The 22,624-nt window shown below is 39.8% G+C and overlaps 1 protein-coding gene across 8 annotated transcripts in view; it reads right to left on the bottom strand.

Annotated features, from left to right (window-relative positions):
• ATRNL1 (attractin like 1) overlaps positions 1-22,624 on the bottom strand; it is a 585,672-nt gene that overhangs the window by 348,670 nt on the left and 214,378 nt on the right. For all 8 annotated transcript variants that reach the window (XR_012764307.1, XR_012764308.1, XM_075423811.1 and 5 more), the window contains exon 20: positions 12,288-12,381. Coding sequence is in view for 6 of the 8 variants with exons in the window: in XM_075423811.1 (XP_075279926.1) it covers positions 12,288-12,381 (94 nt within the window). In the remaining 2 variants the exon portion in view is untranslated. The remainder of the gene's footprint in view (positions 1-12,287; positions 12,382-22,624) is intronic.

Genomic DNA, 22,624 nt, shown 5'->3' with positions numbered 1-22,624 from the left:
TGCATAATTCTAACCCTTTATGTGCAAACTTCTTTTAACACTCAGCAACTACTGAAACAATTTAAAACTAATCTGACAACAAAGTGAAATGAAATGTTTTGACTTTAAAACCAGAAATGTAACTATTGCAGCTAAATTTTCATCTATATGTAAAGGTATACAATTGACTAAAAGAGAAAATAGAAAATGAAAAGAGCAGTAGGAAGATGCATATTACTTCTACTAGAGACTATAAGAGAAGAAAAGCAATCTTTCCATCACCAGGAAATTTCTACCAAATAGTGTCACCAGTACCCATCTGACCTAGCAACTCCTTGTTGTTGTTGTTGTATAAAAACTATTCTTTCCTCCCCTGTCTTTGTGAGTAAAATGAATAAATATCACAAGCCAAAGCTGACAGATATATGTATTAAAGGGGTTTTCACCACAATATAGCTTCGTTTCTTTTCCTTCTTTATAAGATTTGGAAAACAGATTTAAAAATAAAAATAGGACATGATATTTTGTGCGAGTACTGAGCAATCCATATCATGCAACATAAAGAGGCACAATTTTGATTTCAAATTTCACCATGTGTTGATAGCTTATAGAGAGCTATGAGCTATCACACTGGTATTTTCTTTTCCCACTGCTGCCTATGTACTTGTACCAGCTTAATGACAAATTGATTAAACCAGATGTGTATTCCAACTCTAACAACTCTTGTACCAATTACTAATTACCATACTAATGGCCTATCAGACATAAATTATAATCCTACATCTATACTGCACAATGGATACTATTTTATCTCAGGTTTAAGATCTGAGAATATTGAAGTAATTTTCAAGAGCTTTGAAAAGTTGCAAGTCCTGTAGATCTCTTAAGAAGAAATTAAGATTCACAGAACCTATTTCATTAAATTCACAATTCATTTCATTAAAAAGAATCAAACGTTTGGATTACTATACACATTAACCTTGTACACTGAACATAAGGAAAACGTAGATGCTCAGGACAGGTCTACTTTAGAAAACTCCTTTCCCTGGAAATAAATACTTCCACGTAGATCCCTTCTCATTTCATAAGATGAAACAGTAGGCCTGAGCAAATATTTGTCATCAACATATTCTTCCTGCTTTAAATAATTCTACATTCATACAAATTAATTCATGCTAATCACGATTGAACTAGGTATAGAAGTATGTCCGCCGCAATGTATTGACTTGGATAGCACAAGCCCTGACAACAGACACACAGAGGTAGTCCCTTGAGTCTTGGCTCAGTCCTGGTCAAAATTATGGGATCAATTTGCTAGATTAAGCAGAATCAGCAACACAGCCACTTTAAAGCTACCAAATGCTCACTCTACCATTATGCAAACAAAAACTCCTTAACAGCTAATAGTTTCAGTCACCTGTCAACGAGTAAAAGCAGTACCCCCTTCAAATCATTCCACCTGATGTTCTTCTAAAATGGCAAATTTAATACAGATTCTATTGACAAATACTTTTTTCATTGTAAATGCTCCTTAAACACATTCTCTGCCCAGCTTGAAAAGAAAAACCAGGAACTTAAGAGGTGTGTGTTACATCAGTTACACTTAGTAAAGAAGTACATGTTGTGATGGTTAAATTCCAACTCACCTCCCATTAGGTACATATTTTGAATTTTCCACATATTGAAATAGTAAGGGAAATAGTTATTTTGACAGGCAATATCTTAATATTTTTATCTGATTTTTAAAATGACCTGATAGTTCAAGAGACAACTTTACTGAAATAATTCCTATATATTCTTCCTTCTGGATTTAATTACAAAGCTATTTTGTAGTTAAAACTAAATGTATTTTAATAAAGTTCAAACTACACTTAATCAAGTACCTCAGATAGAAAATGATGGGTATTAACAATGTACAGACAGACTAAGTATAGAACAGGTCAAATAATTACTTATTTCTATTTAAAAGGATTTTCTTTAAATTAAAAAAGAAAAAAAATATTCACAGTCATTTAAAAAGCATAAACGCTGCTCATCACTTACTGAGAATAGATGCTTTGTGCCTCAGTGAATGTTGTCATTTCAGGAAGAAACAGCCTTATTTAAAAAAACAACACACAAAAGATGTTTTGGGGAACATTCAATACTAATAACAATTTACCGGACTTAGGGGTATATACAGTTTCTCTGGACAGAAGTAGCTGCATCCAAATATTCACCAGGTAGGCGTGAGACATGCAGGACATCAGGTGCACACACTGTTACTATCTGCAAAAGCGCTGGAATCTGACAGCTGGTATAGTGAATATTGAAGATGTAAAATGGTTAGGTCAGGCACACAGTGCCTGGCTATATTGAGGCACAGAAGTTCATTACTAAGGAGTAGTAAAAAGTACGCTACTAGAGTAATTCACAGATGTTATCCTATACATTACAATTTATGATTTGTGAGATTTATTATGGCTCCTGTGAACAATGACAATTTATGACCAAATCACAGCAGCATGAAAAGAACAGAATAATTATAATAATGGTTAACAGAGTTAGTGACCACAATACTCCAACTGGATGTATTTATGATTTATAGGGACCCCAGCATCTTGTCTGGACAGAAAGAATAGACTATGGGGGTATTTGGCTCATGCAGATTAGGAGAGACAACTGGCTGGTAGAATTACGTGTTGAAAAGAATCTCCGCTGCCAGCAACCTCCTACAAGTTTTTTTCTGGAATCTGAACACCACTTTATGTTGGTTGTCTTACAAGAAATGCTCCAGTCTCCTCCTACACCTTCTCAAAGAAGCACTGCCAAGAAGTGGTGTCACTGCATGCACCTCTCCCCCTGGGCCGGTTGCTTTGTAAGAAGAGTTGTTCATACTGATTTTGGGCTTATGTTACTTTTCATAAGCCTTGGCCTTGCTAGATGCTAGATCCTAAGTGCAGTTCTAGTCCTGGCCACAGAGAAGCATCCGCAGGGGCCTTCACTGCACACCCTAAAGGATGCAACACAGCACAGCCCCAACATCATTTTCAACAGCTTGAATTGGGGGGAAAAAGCCCCTCAAACCGTAAGTATTTGCAACCTATTGTGACCCTGTCTGAGACAAAGGTGAAGCATTGTGCTAGGCAGATACATGCAATTCTTCTTTAAAGTTAGCCCTACGCAAGATGAAAAGCCAGCCCAAGCCACAAGCTTATCTTTGACTTTAAATCTTTTTCAGTCTCTGTTACAGGTTTGCATGGCAAGGTTTCGGTGGTGGGGGGACTATAGGGGTGTCTTCTGTGAGAAGCTTCCCCCATGTCTGATAAAGCCAGTGCCAGCTGACTCTAAGATGGTCCCGCCACTGCCCAAGGCCAAGTCAATCAGTGACCGTGGCAGTGCCTCTGTGATAACATATTTAAGAAGGGAAAGAGAAAAACTGGAGAAACGGCAGGGTAGAGAGAGGAGTAAGGCAATGTGAGAGAAACAACTCTGCAGACACCAAGGTCAGTGAAGAAGGGGGGGGAGGAGGAGGTGACCGAAATGTCAGAGCAGAGAACCTTCCCTTGTAACTCGTGATGAAGACCATGGTGAGGCAGGTTGTTCCCCTGCAGTCCATGGAGGTCCACGGTGGAGAAGCTATCCACCTGTAGCCTGTGGAAGGGACCCCACGATGGAGCAGGTGGATGCCTGAAGGAAGCTGTGACCCCGTGGGGAGCCCACGCTGCAGCAGGCTCCTGGTAGGACCTGCGGACCCATAGAGAGAGAAGCCCATGCCGGAGCAGGTTTGCTGGCAGGGCTTGTGACCCCGTGGGGGACCCACACTTGAGCAGACTGTTCTTGAAGGACTGCAGCCTGTGGGAGGGACCCACGCTGGGGCAGTTCATGAAGAGTTGCAGCCCATGGGAAGGACCCACCCTGGGGCAGTTCATGAAGAGCTACAGACCATGGGAAGGACTCACGTGGGAGAAGTTTGTGGAGAACTGCCTCCCATGAGAGGAACCTTCACGCTGGAGCAGGGGAAGAGTGTGAGGAGTCCTTCCCCTGAGGGACAAGGAGCAGCAGAGACAACGTGTGATGAACTGATCGTAACCCTCATTCCTAGTCCCCGTGTGCCACTCAGGGGGAGGAGGGAGAGAAACGCGAGTGAAGCTGAGCCTGGGAAGAAGGGAGGGGTGGGGGGAAGGTGTTTTAAGATCCGAATTTATTTCTTACTGTCGTACTCTGATTTGATTGGTGATGAATTAAACTCCTTTTTCTCCCCAAGACCAGACTGTTTTGTCCATGACAGTAATTGGTGAGTGATCTCTCCCTGTCCTTGTCTCGACCCTTTCATCATATTTCCTCTCCCCTGTCCAGTTGAGGAGGGGGAGTGATAGAGCGATTTTGGTGGGCACCTGGCATTTATCCAGGCCAAACCAAAACAGTCTCTTTCAGAGCTAAAGAACTTGCAAACTTGTCTATTCTTGTCAGCTGTGTTATTCTACTATAATGAAAATAAAATGCAAAAGCATTACCTTACTTATACATCCTTAGACAACTGGGAATACAGCAACACTTGGCACCAAAAATCACTAGTACTTTTTATAAAAGAGCTCTGCTTTATAACACATGCATCCCGAGCACTGGAATTCAAAAAAGGTCTCGCTGGCATGTCATCTGTGAAAGACTTAGGCAGTCTGCCCTGTTCCACTGCTTCACGAACATATCTGCACTGAGGAAAACAGATTATACAAATGTCAGTCACTGAATGACATGGTCATGGCACAGGAGGAATAATTTTTAAGAACAAGGCATTTTGATAGAAAACCCAGCACCATATATTTTTCAAACATGGAATAAAAAAGATATTACTTAATTAAATCAATATCTAGCATGAATACTAACATAAACCAGTTGGGCAGAATAGACACGTACACTGCTTGCATTCCTATTTTTCAGCCAGAATTGTCTGGAAAGTTGTAAAGAAAGCCTGTTTTGCTCTGAAGTTTGCATTTTTGGAGGTAGCTTGGAGGGGAAATAATGAATTTAAAAAGCCTTAGAGCACAACGGAAGCTCGGTGGCAAGTAGATTCTGCTCTGGTGAGCTTGTCAAACCAAAACACATACTTATATATGTGCATACAGCCCGTTATGGAAGAGCCTAACTTAGAAGCCAAGTGCAAAATTACTTTATTGTCATGAAAGAGAAACCCCTCACACCCAAACCATTCCCATCTTCCAGACAATTAATACTGAACTTAGAAAGATAAAAGGCATATTTCATCGGAACGGAACACCTGAGAAAATTACATGTACCATTTTTAATTCAGCTCTTGGCAAGAGCCATCTTGCTAACATAACAAGTTTTACATTGTAATATCAATATGGCAGCGTTCTCCAGATTTAAAACATTCACAACTGACCTACAATAAAATACCAATACATATAAAGCTCTTGGCTATGTGCTTGCAGCTGCTCCCTTGGCCACTAGCTCCTTCTCTTCACTGAGAACAGTGCCTTTCAGGAACAATACAGGACATTGAAACTCCAGTTCTTCTCCATTTTTACCTAGTCGGGCAATTTCCTGAATAAAATGTAAGTTTGCGCTGTAACAATGCTTACAAAAAGTGTTGTTTCACATTTACAGAGAGCCTGCAGTCCTGAAAAATCCCAGAGAGCCTCATGAACTTTACATATCATACACTGAATATACCAAAGAAGAGAAAGTGAGCATACCACAGTATGAAAAAAATCAACAAAAAGGCTGATAGTGACATACAATACTGACAAAGCCCATTTAAAAATACTACACAAGGCCCATGGCAAATCACAAGTGTCATTTTTCTTCAAATTTTAGATTAAAAACTAATCTCAAATGTTTCAAGTTCCTGTTATTTGCCTTCTGAGTGTTTAAGCCATTAGAGTGCATTTGGGTCATGTTCTGAGGCTTTAATATTAGAGATATTGTTTAAATGAAAGCTGCAATTTAAGCAAAAAAAGATTGATGCCAGAAACAGAAATTAAAGGGAAAAAATGAAAAAGTATCTCAAGTTCCTGATAGATCTGGCAATAATTACAACAGGTAAAGCAGAAAATCAGTACATTTAACACATATAGTTAATGTTGAAGTGGGAGTTTTATTGTATTGCTCTCCTTGACAACCTAACGATCTAGCTCTTTGAGAACTCGCTGAGGGCTTCAACCTATCCTTACAGAAGCAAGCTAAAATTTTCAGTCAGCTCAATAAGAACAGAAGCAGTCGCTAAATCCACCTAGATCTACATGCCAGATTTTGATGGAATTCTCCTTGAAACATCATAGCTAATGGAGTAATATGCACAGGCATGTCAAAGTTTTCTGTTAAACTCCAGGACTGGACTCAGCACGAACATAGAGAAAACACCTCTTGTCAAGTACAACCAAACATGTAAAACTAACAGTGGAATATGACCAAATGACATAAAAAGGAAAAAAAAATTGACAAAAAAGAATAAAATAAAATACAGTTTCCTCTAGTATTTTAAAACATGAAATATTATACTTCTAAATTTCACTTTAGAAAAGCACAGATCATAATAGCAACTAGTATTAAATGGATTCTACCCTCTTCATGAAAAGTTCTTCAACAGAAGAAGCTTTTCTTTATTAAAATCCCAGCAACTAGAATCTCCCTGGGTTGCTTTTGTTTGTTTGTTTGTTTGTTTGGGGGTTTTATGCACTTGTGTCTTTAATAAGGGAAGTTCTAATAAAGTGAATTTGTTATATGCTTGCTGTCAATTTTTCCCCTACCGGAAAGCAAAAAGCAGCTACTCCAATAGAAATCAGGGAACAGATTTACTCTGCTATCAGCAAATAAAGCTGCAGTGATATCAATAGAATGGTGAATTTGACTCATAACCCAGTAGATTTTTACCTGCCTTTCCATCTGGTAAGAGGAATTGTACCATTCTGTGAAGGGGAATTATACAAAAGAAGACAGCTGGATATATTAAAATCTTATTCTTATGTAAATCAGACTATCAATAAGTGCTTATTATTTATGCACAGATCCTTACATTATTAAATAGCCTTTTAAAGATTGCACACAGTGAAGATTTTACCAAATAAACAGGGTAAATTTTTATAAATAAAATAGTTTTTCTTTCACCTCTTCAGAAGAAATAACAGTACAACTAAGAAATGAAGTCTGAATATTTATGAGAACTAAAATGAGCAAAATGTTATTTTTTCATTCCAGAATACGCTGTATCTATACATTGTTTACTCTTAAATCTATCCTTCTTACAACTACGTAAAATACACTACGAAATATGATATTAAAAATAAGAATTTTTTCGCCCCAATTTTTTATTTCCACCTAACAGTCCATCATTACAGAAGTCCTGAAGCCCAGTTTTTGCTCAGTTCTTACAAGGTTTTGTGGCAGTTCTTTGTTTTATGCATCACAGCAGATGTTCTGAACATTTTTAATGTTTCCCAGCTAGGTAAAATAATTATTATTCTGATTTATGCCTGGCAATTTAGATACACTAAAATGATATCTAACCTGCCCATCATTCAAAGATGCAGTTTCAGTACCAACAGGACAGGCCCAATAGCCTAAAATCTGCCACAGCAGAAAGTACTTAACAGGAGAGATCGATTTCCTCCCCAAAAAACTACAGCAATGGCTGTAACCGGGAAGTACAGTGCAATAAACGTTACAGTACATCCAGTAAAAAGTGACAACTTGAAAAATTCACGATGAAACCCTATTTCCATCAAGCATTTGTAATCCTGTAACCTTTCCAGATGCTCATAATACATCTAGATTTACACAGATTTACGAGGGATGACAAAAGCTACAGACACACCTCCAGGTGAAGGCTGTCTCTTGGCAGAGCCCAGACACACCGAAACTTCTCACAGAATAATTTAACTACTCTGTTAATTCCGTGATTATTGTTTTTTCCCTTGCATCCAATAGAAGTTCTCTCATTTAATATCAAAATTTGAACTTCGAAACATCCCCTTAGCATGTTCCTTACATTTCCATAGACCTATTCCTGAAAATTTATGTGTGTATATAATCCTGCATCTGGATACCCTGAAACCTATGGAAATTTTAAAACCTCTATAAAGAAAATTCTATGAGGGAATAAAATGAGCAGCTAGTAAATCAAGTATTACAGAAAATTAAATAAAATTACCATAAAGTAATGGTTTTCACCAAAAAACATGTTTTAAGTCAATATGATTTTCCTGTTACTATCAATGGCACATTTCATTATTAAAATCAAGAGAGGAAAAAAAAAAATCGAAGTATTTTTATTTTGTATCTGGTTTTGCTATTTTACAGTCTAGTTACTTTGAATAATCAAACAATTCTAATCAGCTCCTCCTGATCAAGAGAGTATTACAGGTTTTTACCAACTGGAAATATCTAATAGAAACAAAAACATTTCTTTTTGGAAAAAGTGTTAGCACATGTCATTAAAGAAACATTGTAAAACAGAATGTAAATGTATGCTCAAAGCTCCTTTAGAACACTAATTTTGATTTAAAATGCCACTGTGCTTCATGCTATCCAACAGTACCATTCAGAAATTAATATAACAGAGATAGGTATACTAAAAAAAACTATGAATTAAAAAAATGAGACAATAAAAAAAATAAAGACGATCCTCCATAAACCCACAAATAACTAGCTGTTCTTAAGCTAGGGAAGGAAAAGAAGAAATAAAAAAGTGTTGCAAAGTTTCGTTGATTTCCTAAAATCTTTGCCCCCATGGCATGCTGTGTACTGCACATGATGAGCAGATGTAACAGCGTCAGAGGGAAGAAGGAAGAGATGGAGGGAGGGAGAGAGGGAGATAACATACAACCCTGCAGCTATGACTGTCTGATCAATAGGATTCTTGACAGGAATATAAATCTAACTTTCACACTGAACAGCTAGAGTTTGGAATTTTCACAGAAATACATATTTTAGAAATCACAGGGTTATAGGTTCACTGCTGAGATTGCACAACGGCCTATCTAATGAGTGGCAAAAAAAAAAAAAATATCCAGAGCTATGGAGAACAGTCTTCACACTTTGAATCAAGATCCAGATGATTTATACAGCATATAATAAAATAATAAATACAAGTAAGGCATTTAGCTGATTTAAAATAATGCTTATCTTTTAGATAATGACTGCATATGTATTTTGACATTATAATATGATACTTTCAAAACAGATTTGAGTGTAAGGATAATTTTTACAGGAAAAATAATTTTGCTACATTTTAAACATCATATGAATCTGATAAAATTTGCTTTCTTCATATGAAGTTTACAAACTAGTTGGCAGTATGGGACTAGATTCAGTGATTCAAGAGTGACCTATTTTTTATGTTCTAAGGGAAATAAAAAACATTTGACTGAAACTTCTATACATGAATGAATCACTCTCCCAAACCAAGCATCAGAGTAAAATGACAAATCTTAAGTGTGTCATCTGATGACACCTACTAAAACTAAACCTGTAGTTATCAGCTTTCCTCAGGATATCCACTGATCTTAAAACTAAGTCTGTAGTACTGAATTTTTATTGTAGATTGAACATATTAGGACACTAAGTGTCTATAACTGGAACTGGTCTCTTTCTACATGTGCAGTCATAAACTAGAGATAGTCTACACACCCTTTTTTAAAAACAAAATTTAAAAAAACAGAGTTAAGAAAGGGCGTCAGAGCAAAAATTCAATTTTTATGCTAATATTTGTGTCTATGAACCCAACGGGTGTGAAGCTTGCAATCTGAAATGTAATCACAGCCAAAAACAATTTGAAAATTGCTGCTCTGCAGAGTTCATTTCATCCAAAAAAAATGATTTGGAATGCCAAATGTTTTAACACTACAGCTTGCCCTGGATAAGCCTTTGGTCTGTGTGAGAATCTAGGAAGGGGAATGTATTACATGTGACAAAACAAGAGATTTTCAGTCTGAAATTGCAATGAAATGTCAAAATTCAAATCCCTGTTTCCTCTGTTTTGTGGAATGGTTGTAACTCTTAACCAGGACAGGAAAATCCACCACCAGAACAACATTTTCTCTTCTAGTTCAGTAAATGGGTGTCATGGTTTAACCCAGCAGCCAGCAACTCAGCACCAGACAGCCACTCGCTCTCCCCTTCCCTTCCCCCTCAGTGGGATGGGGAGGAAAACAGACAAAAGCAAGAACTCATGGATTGAGACAAAGACAGTTTAATAAGACAACAAAGGAAATACTAATAACAACACTGATAATAATGAGGAATATGCAAACCAAACTATATACAATTTTCTCACCACCTGATGACCTCTTCACCGCCAGTCTCCAAGCAGCGATCACAGAACCCAGAAAATCGCAAATTTAATGAAACTTCTGAAGAAGACCAAACTCCCAGAAAAGTTCAACTTCCCGGAAAAGAGAGGATTTGAACTCACGGAAAAGAGAAGAGCAGATTCCTGCCCCCTGGCCAACCCCTACTGATAAACTGAGCATGACGTCCATGGCATGGAATATTTCCACTGGCCAGCTTGGGATGCCTGGCTGTGCTCCCTCCCAGCTCCTGCACACCTGCTCGTTAGCTGAGTATGGGACACTGGAAAAAGGTCCTTGATTTCTTAGCAACAACTAAAAACATCACTGTTATCAACATTCTTCTTGTACTAAATCCAAAACACAGCAGCCACTGGGAGGAAAATTAACTCTATCCCAGCCGAAATGAGTACAATGGGTCCAAAGAACCTTTTATGACAAGCACAAACTCAGAACAGCAGGCTGATACGGCTGAGCAGCACAACCGACCCGCTGAGACAGAAGCTTCAAATCAGAGCAGAGAAAACAATGAAACAGAGACAAGACAAAAGCAAAGCAATAGCAAAATAGGTGTTTGAAATACAGGCTGGGGAAAAGGTCTATAAAGAGTGCCTTAGGCTGAATGGTAGATGGTAAAGGTTTGGAGTTATGAGAAAGGAAACTGTTTCCTAGCTCGAGTGTAACAATGCAGTGGATTTTTTTTCCTTCCCATCCTTTGTAAATAGGTAGAACGGCATCAACTTATGTCCATACCACACACACTGGTAATCAAACCACTCATTAATATCTAGAACTGATTTAGTGTTTGGACACATAAAGAGGAAAAACTAATTTCTCCGTGCAGAGTTTAAAGATATGATCGCTCTTTAGCATTTGTCATGATAAAAATTCATCATTTAGTCCTAATCTTGGTGTCCCATCTCATCCTAAGTCTACAATTGGCAAGACAAAAAGTCCCAGAGGTACCACTGAAACAGTATACCTGCCAGAGCAGCTCTTTCTCACGAATATATACATCGCCTCTGCAACAGATATTTTTGCTGCTTGACTATTTCTCAAGCAAAGCGTTAAGGGCAGGATTCAAGCCAGTTCATTAAGTGTATCAAAGATGAAACCATAAATCCAGTGAAAGAATATGCCTCATGGCAGGCAGAACATAACCTTCTGGCACCTCTCCCTGCTGGAGAGGAACAAGCTGTATTTATGCCTTTTCCCCAGTTCCAACTGACTTTGCTATAACAACTTTAGGGCCAGATACTATTTAAAAGAACTGTGATTGTGAAAGCAATAAGGTTCCTATTGGATAATGCAGTGCACAAGATAGAATGAATTGAAACAAACATCTTTAAATACAAGGCTATTCAAAGTTAGCTTTAATGTGTTATTTCTCCTACTTGACAAGTTACTCCTGTAGTTCTTTATTCTTAGTCCTCCCATTTGTTGTGCTCTAACTTCAGTTGCAAGCTTTGCCTCTAAACAAACACAATAAGCTATCCAGTACAAAACAAGATACACTAATTGCACTTTCCATGACAGGTCTAAGCGTTCCTCTGTTCTATGTTTAATGATGTTGGAAAATGTCTAAAACACTGCGTGCTTTAATATGTTTCCTAAACCCTAAAAATCTAATCACTGTAGATTCTGATCAAGATATGTGACAAACCTACTGATAAAATGACCATTTTTGCAGATTTTTTTTACTTTGGATAATTTTTTTACAAATCCTAAAAAAAAGAACAGATAGTTCTCCAGCTACTTGTTTTTACATGATATTTTTTAAATTTGTAGTGTCTGCAAAACATTACTAATATTTGTGATGTAATTCTTTACCAAAAGATTAAGCAATATTGAAATTCCCTAATAAATTTAGGGAACACTAGATTCATCACTAAAACATTTTCAGGCCAATCACAAAAATCAAAAAACAAAATCAAAAACGAAAGCAAAACAAAAAAAGGAAAAAAGTGATTATACACTTGGGATGAATGGCAATAACTTTGGGCTACATTGAGTTATACTCACAGTTGACACTGGTCTCCTTTGATTCCTTTAGTTGTGCAGAAACATTTTCCTGTTTGCATGTGGCAAGTATTTGCATGTCCACTGCACGTACAAGCTACAAAATCAAAAAGGAAAAGTGAGATTTATTCACCCATATTTTAATTTGTAACTAAAGGAATTTTCATGAATTTTAATACTTCATCCTAAACGCACATCCTACAAGGTGTATTAAAAATAAATACATATGTTCCTTCTTCAATTCTAAACTTCTTTAAAGAACATTTCACTAGCACATAATTTAATTTATTTTCTGTAGAGTTCAGAACCATGCCTGTGTTATTAGGGGCTTTCCTCCACACCCTAAAAAACAGCAGTTTGAGAATAGCCATTAAAGTCTACCATTTCAATGTGCAATACAGAAAATATTTAACGACACATCTTTTCTATACAAGTGAAATCCTGACCAATGGCAAAATCAATGGCAAAATTCCATTAGTTTCAAATGTCCAATTAAACAAAGTATTACTGCCGATGTTTAGTAAAACATCTAATATAATTGGAACTTACTTTTGACAAAAGCAAACAAAAAGAAAGCTTTGAAATCACTTGAACAAAAGCTGAGTTAATACTACAGTTATGGTCCACAACAAGATTATTCTTGGAGCAAAACACCAGCACCTCTAAAAGCTCCTGAAATTTGAACTGGAGGAGAATCACAGAAGCATCATCATCACTCCACTCCTTTTTAAACTCCATGGCTAAAGTAAATCTTTCCACAGTGGTCTGCTCACTGCCACTCTTGCTGCCTGATTGATTCTCACCTCGAAACAAATCTTCATGTTCCCAGTTCTTGAGGTTTTTTTGCTTTTCCTTCCCACGTTTATATGAATGACTATCTTGTTTAGGCAGTCCTCCCTCTTTTCTAACCAAGCGTACAAAACTTAATGTCCTCCCTCTGGTAAATGTGTCAATAAGTTCCCACACTATACCGGAATAATTACCTGCTCATATTCACACTACTTTAAAGTCTTTCCTTCATACAAAGTTAACTCTGAACCTACATTGATGATCATATTATGCTTTCGCTGAAGTTTTAATTAAACTGAGACTAAAGATTTCATATGTGGGCTCCTGCTTGGGAACAGATATGATACTAAGTAGTGACCTGTATATAATGGAAGCTTATTTTCCACTTTATAATCCTAAAATTGAATTTCTATCTGAGGGATTGAGTTTTAGTCTTCCTATTCTACTGATATGAAACATCACACAATGAATACTTCTGTGATAGTGTCCCATACCATACACTCTCTAACCTCTCTGCCCTAGCCTAAGACAAATAGGGAAAAAGGTAATACGCCAGCCAGAGGAGAGCATAAGGTATTATTGACAGGATATTTCAATGTCCAGAATTCTACAGTTTATTCAGCCTTCAGAACTGGTTAAACAGCCAGCTGAAGCTGAAGGATCAATTCTTACTAAAGAGGTACAAGACATTCAAACTCTTCACAAGAAACACACACCAGAAATTTCTATGCAGCATATAGCTATGCGTGACATTTTTCTCTGTTTTTTAATACAGCTTGTAACAACATTTCTGAAAAACATCTACAGTTTCCACACAGTGATAAATTTTATAATTTTGCTGTCATCTTGACACTCTACAATAAATGTTCATTTACTCCTCTATAATCAGTCATGTTTTCCTAAATCCCTTCAAGTTTTCCCCTCTACATTTATGGAACAATTACCTAGGCACTTCAACTTGGAAAAACTTCTTCTCAAAAGTTAATTTTAATTGTGTAAATCTTTGCTATACTTTCAGTGAAAAATGAATATATTCTTAACAGCTTATTCTGCTTATGGCTAATTGTTCTTAACAGTGATGCACCATTACAAGACAGCTCTAAAGTTATAAAGGAGCTAAAAGGGTGAATTCCAAATCATGTTCCAAAGGCTGTCAATATATTGACAAATATGGAAGCTATTCCCAACCAACCTTAATTGATTACTCCCCTAGTTACTGCTCACTTAATAGGAAGTAGATCACAAATGCAAAAGTGGAACTTCTTCTACTTGAGTAGATTTTATTTAGTAAAAGTATTTAAACACTGCATTATGAAAGCCTGTGGACACTATGCATCTTTATCACCTTCTTGAAAAACTAGGAGCAAAATGGATTAGACAGTAAAAGTAACAGATGCAGCCATATGAGACTTTGTGGAAGGGCAAAACCGTTTCCTCTGGCAGCTCAGGCATGACTTGTATACCCAGTTCATGGAATCACCAATGAATCAAACTTTTCAGCACCATTTATCCCCAAGGACATCTAAATCAAATCAGCACCTATACAGTGCACTTTAACGTACTATGTGCTCACTCACGCAGGAGTCCACAGATGAACTCCTCTCCAATCAGCCAAATATCTCCATCCATTTACACTGCATCATGTTTTAGTGACTGCACTCTGTCTCTACCTCAGAGTTTTCTGGATTTATACTGGAGAATCACTAAATAACAAAACTAAATAATATAAAAATTTGATGGAATTTATTTTACCACGGACTCATCTAAATTTTGATCTGTGTGTACTGTGGTAGGTTGACCGTGGCTGGACACCAGGTGCCCACCAAAGCCACTCTATTACTTCACTCCTCAGCTGGACAGGGGAGAGAAAATACAATGAAATACCCATGGGTCGAGATAAGGGCAGGGACAGATCAATCGTCAATTACCATCACAGGCAAAAAAGACTCAACTTGGGGAAAATTCTTTCAAATTATTAGCAATCAAATCAGAGTAGGATAATGAGAAATAAAACTAAATCTTAAAAACACCTTCCCCCCAGCCCTCCTTTCTTCCTGGGCTTAACTTTACTCTTGATTTTCTGTACCTCCTCCCTGGCAGTGGTGCAGGTGGAGGGGAATGGGGGTTACGGTCAGTTCATCACACATTGTCTCTGCTGCTCCCTCCTGCTCAGAGGGAGGACTCCTCACACTCTTCCCCAGCGTGGGGTCCCACCCATGGGAGACAGTCCTCCATGAACTGCTCCATCATGGGTCCTTCCCATGGGGTGCAGTTCTTCAGGAACAGACTGATCCAGCATGTGTCCCTCGCAGGGTCACAATCCCTGCCAGCAACCCTGCTCCAGCATGGCTCCACTGGGCCATACGTCCCGCCAGGAGCCTGCTCCAGCACGGGCTCCCCACGGGGTCACAGCCTCCTTCAGGCATCCCCCTGCTCCAGCTTGGGGTCCCCCCTGGGCTGCAGGTGGATATCTGCTCCACCATGGACCACCTTGGGCTGCAGGGGCACAGCCTGCCTCACCATAGTCTTCTCCACAAGCTGCAGGGGAACCTCTGCTCTGGTGCCTTAAGCACCTCCTCCCCTCCTTCTTCACTGGCCTTCGTGTCTGCAGAGCTGTTTCTCTCACATGTTCTCACTCCTTTATCCCGCTGCAGTGTTTCTGCCTTCTTAACTATGTTATCCCAGAGGTGCTACCATTGTCGCTGATGAGCTTGGCCTTGGCCAGCAGTGGGTCCATCTTGAAGCCAGCTGGCATTGGCTGTACAGAACACGGGGGAAACTTCTAGCAGCTTCTCACAGAAACCATCCCTATAGTCCCCCACTACCAAAACCTGGCCATGCAAACTCAATACAGTAATCATAGTGCACACAAGGATACATTCATAGTGTGGTCTCTCTCACCAAAAACACCAACATGGCTGCTCTACCTCACCTGACACATACAAAGCTTATATAGGGCTAAGATCAGTATGGTTGGAAAAGGAGAAGAAAGGAGGGGATGAGAAGACATGGAACCTTGTATTCTGGATTCCTCACCAATGAAAATGGTAGTTCTGACAAGCCTGCTAGACTAATTTTCTTCTGTTACAAGATGAAGAGCAATTACTCTCATTGATCAAGTTCCTAGCAATTTAACTGTTCCCTGAATAATACCTTGAGAAAGGACATCAGAGCTAATCACTTTTACATTACTTTTAAAATCTCATCTAGACAAATTTTCGTTAACAGCAGTAACTGCATATTTTAATTAAACTCAGGCTTGCAAGTCTGTGATGAAAAACGAATTCCTACCAGTTTGTGGACCTCTATGTGGGGGGTAACTCAGAAAATAAAATGCCTGTGAGGCATTCCTGCTGCTACTGAGGCAAATGTGAATATATGTTATCAAACAAATGCAACAGCAGAAGCAGGATGATATTGTAGTACATTCAGTGGAAAAAATTTTAGACACCATTATCTTTGTGCCTCACTGCAGGTTTTTTCCACTGATCTACTTCCAAATAATACAAAAGAAATTATGAGCTTTGAATATGAACTATGTTTACTAATTAATAAACTGCAACCTAAAGCTACATTTGATTTCAAAGCAACATAAGACTTACAGTCTTCCATTACCTCAATATTTCCATACTCCTCTTTCCATATTTTGTTTGGTATTTTCTACTTGGTTTTCTCTATTTAATCACTCTTAGTGAATGGTTTCTCTTCTGACAGTAGCGTAAGTCAACAGGTAAAATTGTAGCTACAGCGGTATCTCTCGCAGTTTAATGCTAGTAGAAATATGCCATATCTTGGAATCAGTTTCAAAAGTATTTTTCATATCAATCATTCTCAGCTGGTAGAAGTCAGCACAAGAGATGCAATTTATACTTTCCATTTCTTTTTGAGGTACCACCCCTCTCCACCCCCATGCATCTGTTTTCAGGGAAGGAGGCTTAAGTTCCAGCAGCAGCAGCGGCAGCTAAAGCCTGCATAAACTTTTTCTTTTCCTTCAAAAAAAGGACAGTTGTCATCTTTAATGTTGATCTCAAGAAATGCTTAACATTATTTTTCTTTGTAAAAACTCCCTAAAGCTGAAGGAAAAGAAAATAAGAGTTAATAGTTAAAATGAAAGCTATACTTAATACTTCACATTTCAAATGCTTCTCTCTTTTTAACCTGTATGTTTAATAAGAGGTTTAGGAGTTTCAATAGAACTGCAGTGTGGTAAACAAAGATTTCTGACTGAAAATCCCAGGCTCAGACTACTTAATGCTAAATGGTGGGAGGATCACATTACCACTTTTGATTTTCTGGGCCTGTCTGCCCCATCTTAATTAACATATCTGAGACACTGTCATGGAAAATTTCTGAAATCCCTTTTTGTGCCTCAGAGTTCTAAAACATTGTACTTTCCGTGGCTGTGCATGAAGTTAGCTAACCATCTCAGTGAGATTCTTGGCCAACAAGGACAGTTTCAGCTTCTGCCACACTGAAGCATTTTACCAAGTTTCAGCATCTTTTAGCTGATTTCCATTCTCCCAGTTAGTTCCCACATCCTTGATAGCCATGTCCAGTTAGGCACAGTGTGAATCTTTTGCCTTGTCACTTCTCTCAAGTGATGTTAGGTTGACAGCAACACGTTTTCTGTCATGATTATGCTCTAAATAACCTTCATTTCTTAACATGAATTATTTTATTTGGGACACTGAAAGTGGGCTTAAAATTAGAGTATGAAGAACCTACACAGCTTTGCTGGGTTAAGAGAAATTAAGTATAAGCAGAAACATTCTTTATGCTTTTGAACAAGGATTTTGCGTCACTAACAGAAAGAATATAATATACTTTTTTTTTTTTTTTAAAGAAATTTAGAGTCAACTTTTGGCCCTATGCTCAAAAAAAACAGGCCACCAACATAGAAAACTAGCCTCACCGATGCCGTTATACCTTTTGCTGAGCACTGCCGTGTGAACAGTAGTACAGGACTGTTAGAGGAGACATGATTATCTACAGGGTACATCATGTTCAGATTCTACTGCTGTATGACATATTCCAGCACTCATAGCGGCACCATAGGCAAATACTTTCAGGAGGTTACTATGACATTAAACCACTCTCAAATCTTCCCTGACAGTCATCAATGCAGAGAGTAGCTTGAAATTCTGCTTTAACTTTATAGCAAGTTTAACAGGCAATAACATTCTAACAGTCATTAAATTCTGCTCACATTCTCTATTTCCTCCTAATCTAAGTATTCATATTCAGTATTCAAAATTCAGAAATTAATCTCTGCAAACCGACTGGTTAAAATGAAATATACAGACCTTTCTTCTCTTAAAAAAAAAAGTAAAAATCTGCATCCCCAAAATACTACTGACTTTAAATAATAACAGTAAGTTAATTTCACGCGATGTATTTCAATGAGATAATCACACCTCTAGGATACAACAGGGATTGATAGTATATCATTGCTCCTTTTCCCTCATGGGAACCAAGTATATCTGCCATTCTCTATTTCATAACTCACACAAGGCTAACACTTTTTAATTATAAGGACAAGCTTAAGACTCAAAATAAATGCCAGCTTCTACTGGATTTCAGAACCTTCTATTAGGCTACAATTATCATCAGCCTTACACATTCCAAAATAAATTGCCGTACATGAAACAGAAAAGCTTGTTAACAATGCCTATACTTTGTTCAAAGATACAAGAAAAGATGGGAAACAGAATTGTCATAATTTCGTGTGTAAAAAACTCAGGCACAGAATACAGGCATAAAGATACACAATATATTTTGAATTAAAATATAAGTCTCATGGAGACTTTATATCATATTGCAAATTCCTGCCCAAACATTCTTTAAATCAACTTTCAAAAGTTTCACAAATTACATGATATGTATATTTCTAAAAATCATATCAGCTACAAAAATTCTTCTTGCAAGTAAGACCAGAAAATTTACATACAGTATTTTGGAACCACTCATTCACCCTCATCATGACTGAGAAACACGAGTTAAGTACACAAAATTGTACAAACTGCCTCCAGGTTGAGCTTTAACAATGAGTTCTGATCGCTTTTATGTTCTAGGTATAGACAGACCTTTGAATTTCAGTCCTCTGTAGATGCTAGAAGTAATGCCCCAGATTGACTGGCAGAATTTAAAGTTAACATCTCATTAATATCAAGTATATTAGTGCACATAACGAGTGAACATTTGTAACATATCTCCCAGTCCTTCCCCTCCTACCTTGCTTTAGTTTGTATCATATTCTATGTCCATGAACTCCATTTCATGGGAATGAAACCAAACCCGAAAATGGCCACAGGACCATAAAGGTGATTAAGGGACTGGAGCATCGTTCATACTAGGAGAGGTTGAGAGAGCTGGGATCAACCTAGAGAAGTCTCACGGGGATCTTATCAATCTGCACAAATACCTGATGGGAGGGAACCAGACTCTTAGTACTGCCCACTGACAGAACAAGAGGCAATGCCCACAAACTAAAAACCAGGAAATTCCACCAAAACACGACAAAACACCTTTTTTATTGTGAGAGTGACTGAACACTGGCACAAGCTGCCCAGAGAGGTTGTGGAGTCTCCATCCCTGGAGATACTCAAAACCCAGCTGGGACTCTACTGCCTGGGGCAACCTGCTCTAACTGACCCTGCTCGAGCAGGGGTGGACTACACGATCTCCAGAAGTCCCTTCCAACTTCAGCCTTTCCACGACTTCATGACTATTCCTCAAGCTCACCTCAAGGACTCAGCCATTTACAGCTGCTCTATGTTATCCTACTCCCAAGTAAAATCCGTAAAACATTTAGTGTAGGTTTTAGATGCAGTTAGATGGGTACAACAGTGTTGAAACACTGTTGCAACAATGCAACCTATTGCAGTGCTGTAGGCGCACACAGACTGCGCATTTGGATAGAACGTGAAGAGTGTTCCCATACTACTGTATGCACTCCTCTCCAACTTGGATTTACATTACCCACATAGGCTTTTGCTTAAACAGTCATTTTAAATACTTAATTACCATGCAAACATTTTATTAATCATGAAATAGTTAAGATAAATAAATAATTTGTGATTTAGGATAATAAGCCTGCTTAAAATATATAAATTTTAATCTATTTTTGTCACAGAATCATAGAATGGTAGGGGTTGGAAGGGACCTCTGTGGGTCATCTGGTCCAATCCCCCTGCTGAAGCAGGGTCACCTACAGCAGGCTGCACAGGACCTTGTCCAGGCGGGTCTTGAATATCTCCAGAGAAGGAGACTCCACAACCTCCCTGGGCAGCCTGTTCCAGGGCTCCGTCACCCTCAGAGGGAAGAAGTTCTTCCTCATCTTCAGACGGAACTTCCTATGCTTCAGTTTGTGCCTGTTGCCCCTTGTCCTGTTGCTGGGCACCACTGAACAGAGTCTGGCCCCATCCCCCTGACACCCACTCTTCAGATATTTACAAGCATTTATTAGGTCCCCTCTCAGCCTCCTCTTCTTCAGGCTGAACAAGCCCAGCTCCCTCAGCCTTTCCTCATAGGAGAGATGCTCCAGTCCCCTCACCATCCTCGTAGCCCTCCGCTGGACTCTCTCCAGTAGCTCCTCATCTTTCTTGAAGTGGGGAGCCCACAACTGGACAGAGTACTCCAGATGGGGCCTCACTAGGGCAGTGTAGAGGGGAAGAACCACCTCTGTCGACCTGCTGGCCACACTCCTCTTGATGCACCCCAGGATCCCATTGGCCTTCTTGGCAACCAGGGCACACTGCTGGCTCATGGTCAACCTGTCGTCCACCAGGACACCCAGGTCCTTCTCCACAGAGCTGCTCTCCAGCAGCTCCGCCCCAAGCCTGTACTGGTGCATGGGGTTGTTCCTCCCCAGGTGCGGGACCCTGCACTTGTCCTTGTTGAACCTCATCAGGTTCCTCTCTGCCCAACTCTCCAGCCTGTCCAGGTCTTGCTGAATGGCAGCACAGCCTGCCGGTGTATCCACCACTCCTCCCAGTTTTGTGTTATCAGGAAACTTGCTGAAGGTACATTCTAACTCTTCATCCAGGTCGTTATGAAGAAGTTAAACAAGACTGTGCCCAGTACTGACCTCTGGGGGACACCACTAGTTACCAGCCTCCAACTAGACTCAGCGCCGCTGATGACAACCCTCTGAGTTCTGCCATTCAGCCAATTCTCAATCCACCTCACTGACCACTCATCCAGCCCACACTTCCTCAGCTTCCCTAGGAGGATGTTATGGGAGACCGTGTCGAAAGCCTTGCTGAAGTCGAGGTAGACAACATCCACGGCTCTCCCCTCGTCTACCCAGCCAGTCATGCCACCGTAGAAAGCTATCAGATTGGTCAGGCATGATTTTCCCTTGGTGAATCCATGCTGACTACTCCTGATAACCTTCTTTTCCTCCTCTTGCTTGATGATGAGTTCCAGGATAAGCTGCTCCATCACCTTTCCTGGGATGGAGGTGAGGCTGACCAGTCTGTAGTTGCCTGGGTCCTCCTTCTTGCCCTTTTTGAAGATTGGAGTGACATTGGCCTTTCTCCAGTCCTCAGGCACCTCTCCTGTCCTCCAGGACCTCTCAAAGATGATGGAGAGTGGCTCAGCAATGACATCCGCCAGCTCCCTCAGCACTCGTGGGTGCATTCCATCGGGGCCCATGGATCTGTGGGCATTCAGACCGCTTAAGCGATCCCTCATGCAGTCCTCCTCGACCAAGGGAAAGTCATCCTCTCTGTGGGCTTCTTCTCTTACCTCCGGGGCCTGGGATTCCTGAGGGCCTGCCTTGGCACTGAAGACTGAAGCAAAGGCGGCATTCAGTCGCTCTGCCTTCTCGGCATCCTCCGCCACCAGGACACCCGCCTCGTTCAGCAGCGGCCCCACATTGTCCCTAGCCTTCCTTTTGCTGCTGATGTAGTTGAAGAAGCCCTTCTTGTTGTTTTTGACATCCCTTGCCAGCTTCAATTCCAGGTGGGCCTTGGCCTTCCTCGTCGCATCCCTGCATGCTCTGACCACATTCCTGTATTCTTCCCAAGTGGCCTGTCCCTCTTTCCACATTCCATGGACCTTTCTCTTCCGCCTGAGCTCCGCTAGAAGCTCCTTGTTCAACCATGCAGGTCTCCTGCCTCCTTTGCTAGATTTCTTTCTCAGGGGGATGCACCGCTCCTGAGCGTGGAGGAAGTGTTGTTTAAACAGCGACCAGCACTCTTGGACCCCCCTGCCTTCGAGAGCCCTGGCCCACGGGATTCCTCCCAGTAGCTCCTTGAAGAGGGAAAAGTTAGCCCTCCTGAGGTCCAAGGTTTTGATCCTACTTATCGCCTTTTTCCTCCACGCAGGATCCTGAACTCCATTATTTCATGGTCACTGCAGCCGAGTCTACCTCCAACCTTCACATTCTCCACCAGTCCCTCCTTCTTGGTTAATACAAGGTCCAGCAGGGCGCCTTTCCTTGTTGGTTCCTCTACCACTTGTATCAGAAAGTTATCATCGATGCTCTGTAGGAACCTCCTGGATTGCGCCTGCCTAGCTGTATGGTCTTCCCAGCTGATGTCAGGGTG

This window comes from Opisthocomus hoazin, chromosome 6 (genome assembly GCF_030867145.1).
Source record: "Opisthocomus hoazin isolate bOpiHoa1 chromosome 6, bOpiHoa1.hap1, whole genome shotgun sequence".
Taxonomy (NCBI): domain Eukaryota; kingdom Metazoa; phylum Chordata; class Aves; order Opisthocomiformes; family Opisthocomidae; genus Opisthocomus; species Opisthocomus hoazin.
Note: the sequence above shows the minus strand (reverse complement) of the source record. Positions and strands in the feature narration are given on the sequence as shown.